This window comes from Eucyclogobius newberryi, unplaced genomic scaffold, assembly GCF_026437365.1.
Source record: "Eucyclogobius newberryi isolate DKJ021-1_F unplaced genomic scaffold, fEucNew1.0.hap1 SCAF_8, whole genome shotgun sequence".
Classification (NCBI taxonomy): domain Eukaryota; kingdom Metazoa; phylum Chordata; class Actinopteri; order Gobiiformes; family Gobiidae; genus Eucyclogobius; species Eucyclogobius newberryi.
Genome location: NW_027316500.1, coordinates 15,068,419 through 15,076,358, shown reverse-complemented (window position 1 = coordinate 15,076,358; position 7,940 = coordinate 15,068,419). Strand labels below are relative to the sequence as shown.

Genomic DNA, 7,940 nt, shown 5'->3' with positions numbered 1-7,940 from the left:
AAAGGTTCATCTTCCAACAAGACAACGACCATAAGCATACAGCTAGGAGAACAACTCTACAGGACAACTCTGTGAATGTCCTTGAGTGGCCCAGCCAGAGCTCAGACCCAACTGAAAATGGCTGTGAACCGACACTCACCATCCAATCCGATGGAGCCTGTGAGGTTCTGCAAAGAAGACTGGGAAAAACTGCCCATAAAGAGGTGTAGCAAGATTGAAGCATTATTCTCAAAAAGACTTGAGGCTGTAATTAGTGCCGAAGGTGCTTCAACAAAGGAAGTGAATACTCATGTACATTTTATTTTTATTTTTTTATTTATTTTTTTAACACATTTGCAACAAATTCAGACAACCTCCTTTCACGTTGTAATTATGAGGCATTATTTGTAGAATTTTTAAGAAAATAATGTACTCAATTTTTTTGGAATAAGACTGTAACGCTGTGAATACTACAGATGCACTGTAAGGTGTTTTGTGTTCTTTTGAGACTGTCTCCAGCCCCTCAGCTCTGCACCTTGCACTTTTCCCACATGGCTTGAAACGTTTATGGCCCATAACAACACCATTCTTGCTGCTTTGATTCGGGATGGTAGTAATATAATCACTCAGGTCTGATTTACAGCTCAGTCAGTGTGGTATTGGAAAGTACTGAGTGTAGTCTCAAAGCAATGGCACTCAGATCTCCACAGGGCAACGATGTATATAATCTGTGTTTACAATACACAGACAGCACATATTTGCACTCACTGTCCTCCCACTGCTCCTCTGCGATTTATTTTTAGAGTTTCACAACTGCATTTCTCTGGTCATATTCTGTGTTTGTGTTACATCTCCTTGGACGATGCTCCTGACCTTTTGGTTTCATTAAAAAAATCAGCGCAAAACAGCTTTAATTCCTAGTAAGTGTTAGCGAGATGTCCCATCTGGCCCATAAATCAGAGCCATCAGAATCATAAAGCAGATTTTTTAATGTTACTGTACTTTTAATTACCACTAGAGGGCTCTGTTTTATGAAAATATACTGCATAGTGTTTGATGGACATATGGAAAATCTGATATTAAAAGGAAATAAAGGTTTAGACAGACAGGAATCCCCATGAGTAAAATACATTTGAACACAACGGAATTGAGTGGAACTTTGGGAGGTTACAGTGAAATGGGTCTGTAAGTCTCATGTAGAAAATAAGTCTATATTTGCTAACAAGGGCACCAAACGGGAGAGAAAAGGCTGTCAAGGGCTCAGAACACTTTTATGCAAATGGGGCAGTAGTTATATTTTAGAGTATTCATTACAGCATGTGGGGGCCTCATTGTATGTTATATTACCCTTGTTTGTGTAGTTGACAAATAAAAAAAACTCTCTATGTTTCAATCACCCCTCTCTCATAATGGTTCAGTCTGCTCTGCTTCTGAGCTGCCGAGCCTGTGCTAAGAGAGCTGAACTGACCGAAAGGAGAACGTTTAGGGTGCTTTGTGTCCCAGAAACAAGACGCATTGTGTATGGAAAACATTATTTATGGTTAATGATTTGTGGTAATGGGTAAAGAAATGTGGGGGGGCATATAAAAAGCTTTCAGGGGGCCCAGGTGCCCCTGTTAGCAAAGTAACTTAATATTTTAATTCTCAAATGATATGATCTATTACAGTTATTTTAAAACCCCTCTGGCATGTTGTGAAGACTGTTAAAATCTACTCACGATCTGCATAGTTACCATAAATTAGACTTTAACCAGAGGGCAGCATTTCACAACCCAGGATGTCAAATTGTCAATCATTTATTCTTATTTTCCATACTTTGCCATAGATCTGCAGTGTTTGATACGTTGAAGTTAAGTTATGTTGACCATAAAAAGGGTTCTTGATTAAAATCTAGATTTATTGTTTGGAAGAAAGCACATTTTGAGAGCACACACTCAATCGGCATCTGTCTTTTAGTTTTATAATTGTTATTGTTGAGTACTTCTTCCTGACTGTGTACGGTAATATTATTTTGTAAAATACTTTTAGATGACCTGCAAGCTCTTAATTCTTCTGACCTTGACCCTGATCCGGAAATAAGTGGAACAAAAGCACAACAACTCCTTTGTTGAACTTTAAGGAGATTTATGAAGCTGAAGAGTCACCAAGTTTCAGAAGGCAAGTATAAAAAGTTAAACAGTGAACAACCTCCAATGAACATGAATTTGGACAAAATACATCCAACAGCTGTGTTAACTGAGATGAATTGTCTTCTATTACAGCTTAATTGCATTAAAAGAGTGTGTTTCTAGATTAAAAACATAGATTGCATTATGCTTTACTAACAGGCACAATTTCTCCACTACATCACCCTTTGCAGGATAATAATAATAAAGAACTCATGGCCAAATGCTAAACAAGATGAAATTACAGCCTGCCTAAACTGTAACTCGTTTGTAGTTCAATGTTGATGCAAAAAACACGGCTAATGTTAATAATCTTTAACTAATGAATAATGGCTGGGAGCAGAGTTTCACCTTGACGCGGTGAAAGAATGCCTCTGTGTTTGTGGTGGCTTGTTTTTGTGTGAAGCCGATTATCCAAAGCAACAGGGGCATTGTGTCACAAACCGCTTTTGGGTGACGGAGGTCGAGCCGGCTCTGCAGGTGTAGTATGCCATATTTTTTTTATATTTAGTGATTTAACTAATTTGCTTTTAAGATGTCTGGTTAGGCATTCACTACAAGAAGAAGTTGTTTTTTTTAACTATGGAAAGCGTTTGGATTTTTTTGGAATGCATGTGTAGGATTCTTGGAGTTTCTACCGCAGCAGGTACAGTTTTGTTTTATTTTGGGTGACAAAAGTAATATTGAATGAATTATCTTTCCTTATGATTTTTTCTTCTTTTGGTGATTGATTTGTGATTATTATTTTCTGGTTAGAACAAAACTGTCAAAAGAAAGAGCAAATGGTGCAATACATACACAAGAAGACACACCAGAACAACAATAAATAAATCAACCAATAGGACATTTTCCTTTCCTCTCTTTTTCATTTTTCTATTGATTTGACCAGGCATTTGTGTATTGTTTTTTTTTTTTATCCAGATGTCCTAAGCATCAAAACTGGGTCCAAATCAGGACTAAACTCAAAATTAAACCTGGACAATATCAGACGAAGCAAAGACTAGAACAGGATCAAACCAAGTCCACATCAGGGATGAACTGGGCTCAAAAAAGACCAGATATTGACAAGTGTGAACTGTAAAATGACTGAATATCCGAATGGCAAAATGTTAAAACATAATAAAAATCCCAAAACATTAGTAGGTTAAATAATGATGTAGGCCGGCTGTTTCCCCGACCTCTCAGATCATCCAAACACATTATTGATGATGAATGAAGTATGAAGTTCATTGCAGCAACTCAATCTTACACAACTTTGCTGTTTTTGCGTCTCTGGTTCTGTTTTTTGTGTCCGTCTCTCAGGGACAAACTACGGTACACTCATCTATCCAAAACGCGTTAAATCATCATGGGGAAATCGCTCGCTGATAAATGCTTCTTCTTCATTGAAATATGGGGCCCCCCTCTGTTCAAATCAAAACATCTGCAGACACTCAAGTTCAACTGGAAGACATGTGCGTCACAGTCGATCCAGAAACATAAATGAAAAGCGGTTGCTCGTTCACACCTACAGTAGTGTGCATAGTTCAGCAGCATTCAGCAGTTCAGTGCTTTCATACAGAGAATATGTGCCAATGTAAAATAGGTTTTGATGTGGAGCCTTTTAAAGTGTGTGTTTTGATCGAAATAAATTAAAAGTATTATTATCAACAGTAGTAGTAGATGTTTGCATTTTTCAGATTTATTTATCAGAAGTTGCTCCGAATAATATGTTTATTTTTCACTTACCCTGGATACTACAAGATCAAACCAGCGCCTCGGCCGTGGTTTGATGAGAAAATAAGAGCAGTTTATCTTCTTTTTAAAATATATTTGTATATTATCATTCATTCACGCAGGTTTCATATTTTATACATATGTCGGTGCATAATAAGTATTTTAAATTTGCATTCTTCATTTTCCACTATGATTGACTTAAAGTGTCTACGTGTGTGTGCCATTAACTTGCCTTGCAGCTAATCCTTGTCTGTAATTTCTATAGTCAGACATGTATGTATGTTAATATATGCAGCAGGCTATATGTGGCGTTAATACCCCTCACACTCTATAAACTACCAGAAAACAGGCAGCAGCCACATTCCCCTGTTTCACTCTGGTGCATATTTAATCTCAGATTCCTGGTAAACACAACAGAGAGCACACAAATTGTTTCCATGTGAACGGACCGAGACGCTTCTTAACCCTGTAGGGAAAATGTAGGCGTGCAAATCATATACACCTGACATTATATTTGGTGATTATGAATTCTTATTGTTTTGATAATGTATTCACCTTTTTTAAACATTTCTTTTAGTTCAGGTCAAGGGTGGTGTCTTTGAAAATGCATTTAGTTACTACAGTTTAAGTTCTAGTCCTTGTAATTACAGAAATGTTGATATTAAAATAAAATGTTAAAAATATTAGATTGGTTTAAATGACAAACAAAGGAAAGTGTTGTGTGTGAGTACAGACATACGGTAATACATTTAGTTTAATCTTATTAGTTTGAGTACAATAAGCTACAAGACTTTTTTGCCAGTTCCAGGCCCTAGTAAATGAAGCCGACCCATTTGGACGGGCATCTGGCCTAAAACAAAGGCAATGGAAGTGACACAACAGCTGAACATGAGCATCTTGTAAACGTTGAATAGAGAAAATGAGTACAAATGATGTGGACTTCCGACTTCCTTTACTCCTGGGGCACATGAGCAGGATGGAAGCTTCTACTTGTAGACTTAGGTATTTTAAGACCTGTATTTAAAATATCTTCAACATGGTAAAACTACTCAGTGGGCACTGAAGTGGTAATTACAACCAGGAGCAGCCTTTTAAATGACATAGAAGGAAACTATTAGCCTACATTCCAAAAAAAACAAAACACTACGTCTTTGGGTATTTACATGTACTGCGTCATTATCTCAGGATCTCCCTATAAAACTGTGTCACGTACGGTCAGCTTGTTAAACACTGACACCTGGTGGACAAACTCTGAATTGGATGTTCTTTTTTTAGTCTTGTGTGGAATTGGGATTGAGACTACGCAACAAGGAGAGTTTACCGGCCTTGGCATTTACCTACTGTAAGTATTTCACCAGTGGAGTATAGATGATTATGATGCTTTTGGATACATATATATCTAAAGTAACTTGCCCGGCCTTTGAAAGAAATATGTACGGACAAATCATAGCCATTTTATCTTTCTCGTATTTGGCAATGTCCTACAGGAAAACCTCCCAAAGGAAATGTTTTAGCAGCCAACCTTCTGAGACAGACAATGATGAATAGAAGTAACAGAGGAGTTTAAATGAGGACGTTATTTTTGATAATAAGTCAATAAGTCAAACTACCCTTTCTGCTCTAAAATTGCTAATCTTGTTAAACCAAAAAAAAGACAGTGTTGACAGAATTTTGTTTCTAATTTGATTCTAATTTTGATAGTTTTGCTAGTTTGTTTTTTCTCTTTCACTGTTTTTCTGGTCAGAGTCTCATCTTCTGGGATCATGTTGTTTGAGATGGCCTTCTTCCTGGACACTCTTTTGGTCACATGTCTACTGTGAGTGCATCTAGTTGACACATTTAGTTATCAGTTTTGGCTCATCTTAGGTACATGTCTTCTGGTCTTTGTTTAGCTGCCCTCCAGACTGGCAGATTTTCGTACTGTGGGGTAAAATGGCTCGTGTCGGAGGTTTCCATAAGTTCCTTTATTACTTCATACTGTCGGTGGTCTGCTTCCTGCATCCTGTGTTGGTCTGGCATGCAACTATACCAGGTAACTGTTCAAGTTCTATTTATTGGGAAATTAGTTTTACAGCACAACTCGACACATAAAAACAATTTAAATTAACAGACACAAAACAAGTAATATGCAGAAAAAAGAGAAAGTAAGAGAGAGATCACATCCACCCAAAATAACCATTGGATCCAGTGCAAATGCTCCAAGTGCTATAGTACATAGAAACATTATTTAGTTTTACTTTAAATGTGTTATTCTAACAGAATATACTGTAACAAATGTGCTTGCAAATAAAGCAAATGCTCTCAAAAGATAGAATAGTTCCCTTGTCTTTTATAGTATATCCTCAACTGCAGGATTACACAAACATGCATGAATCAATCAAAACACATCTCATCTCTTCCAGGAACAATGCTTCTGGTGACAGCCATTTTCAACTTCATTCTAAGCAAGAAACCTAAAAATACCATTGATCAACAGAAGAGCTACAGTGACCAGAATCTGACCACCGTGTGCATCACCGAGCAAACTGACAAATCATTCTCGTTTCTTAAATTGGTGTGGAGCAGGAGGAAGGAGGACAGGCTGGCCCTGACAAACCATGAGGAGGAGGAGGATCTCGTTTCATGTGAGGGAGAAGACAGTATCCAGGTCATGTTAGAGCCCAAACACAAAGACAGGAGGCTCGTGTGTTTTCGGGGCAGTAAAGAGGAGCCTTTGGAGAGAGAGATGGTGGAGATGGACTAGTCATGTGACACAACCTCAGACACGGCATGATCACAGACTGACACTTCCTCTTTACAGACAAGCTAAAAATACTGGGACTCTGCTCAACAAAAGATCACATTCTAGGGAATATTATGTTCAAATAGTAGAAGTTGATGATGTCGTAACCTTGAATTAAAAAGCTGCGACACTCTGTAACAATATAGAGATACGTTATTCTCAATTTCACATGAAAAACGGTGGATTTTGACATTCAACTGCTGTTTTCCTCACAAATATTACAAATGCTACTTCAAGTAAATAGTTTTTAACGTAATGTTTTACCATGTCAGCGGCACATGGACTTTATTTTGTCTCAATGCCGTCCATACCAATTGTTATCAGAAGCATAGAAGAAGACTAAGAATTATCAAATTATGGCACTACTTTTTTTTGTTTTTCTTGGTATATTTGCTTCATCTTTTTTTTAATTGAAAAAAATACAGACCTATCAAAACTTGTGCGTAAATAAAGATACAGTGCAGTAACAGCAACAGTAATCAAAAACAGCAACGGCAGGGAGAAGAAGAAGGAAACTGCAGAAGGAAGGAAAGTGCAGAGTGGGCGGTACCAGAGAAAATACTAAGTGTGTATTGTTTGCGATTATTGTTTTTAGAATAATATGGTTAAAGCACACCAGTGCACACGTGAGTCCCATTTAGTCCAGTTTATGTCAAATTTGTCCATTTCCAAGTTCAGTCCGTATGAGATTTTTTCCATTTTCCGTATGTCCATTGTGATGTCGGTCCAGTCCTTTATTGTTGGTGCAGTTTGTGTTATCCATTTTTTTGTGATGGCCTTTTTCCCGGCCGCCAAAAGTATCCTCCAGAGATATCCATTCCCATTGTCTATGGCAGGGGTTCTAAGACCCAAATACATGAATCTAAAGTCTGATGGGATCGTAGTGTCAAAGATAGTCTGTAGTGCCTTTTTAATTTCTGTCCAATAAGTCTGTACAACAGGGCAGTCAATGATGTGCCTCCTGGCAACCACACTTCCTCAGAGTTTGCTTTCTCAACAAATAACTCTCATCTAGAAACAACAAACGTGTCCAATCTGCACTTTAAGATGTTCCATTATCATTTAATTAACACCAAAGGATTTTCACACCAGTTTTCAGTCAAATCTAGTTAATCTACTCAGATACTAAAGACATCCAAAATCTCCTCTGTACATTTTTGCAACTAATGTCAACAAAATTAAGTAAATTAAGCATAACATTTAAATTTGTTCTGATTTACATGTTAAGATTTCACCTGCAGTGTCTCGCAATCAATAATTAAATAAAACATAACCTATACATTTAAGGTCCATTATTT

General features: G+C 37.3%; 1 protein-coding gene across 1 annotated transcript; it reads left to right on the top strand.

The window, feature by feature from the left end:
- Positions 1–2,672: 2,672 nt before the first annotated feature.
- Positions 2,673–6,701, top strand: tmem72 (transmembrane protein 72). The gene is made up of 5 exons (XM_072436986.1): positions 2,673–2,790; positions 5,136–5,202; positions 5,605–5,676; positions 5,753–5,892; positions 6,263–6,701. Exons 1-5 carry the CDS (start codon positions 2,727–2,729, stop codon positions 6,601–6,603), a joined length of 684 nt encoding a protein of 227 aa, XP_072293087.1. The 5' UTR covers positions 2,673–2,726; the 3' UTR covers positions 6,604–6,701.
- The last annotated feature ends 1,239 nt before the right edge of the window (positions 6,702–7,940 follow it).

Excerpts from the sequence above, each read along its gene's own strand:
- tmem72 (XM_072436986.1), top strand. The coding sequence starts at position 2,727 with ATGGAAAGCGTTTGGATTTTTTTGGAATGCATGTGTAGGATTCTTGGA. Across the intron at positions 2,791-5,135 it reads TGGAGTTTCTACCGCAGCAG|TCTTGTGTGGAATTGGGATT; the intron begins GTACAGTTTTGT and ends TTCTTTTTTTAG. Across the intron at positions 5,203-5,604 it reads GGCCTTGGCATTTACCTACT|AGTCTCATCTTCTGGGATCA; the intron begins GTAAGTATTTCA and ends TTTTCTGGTCAG.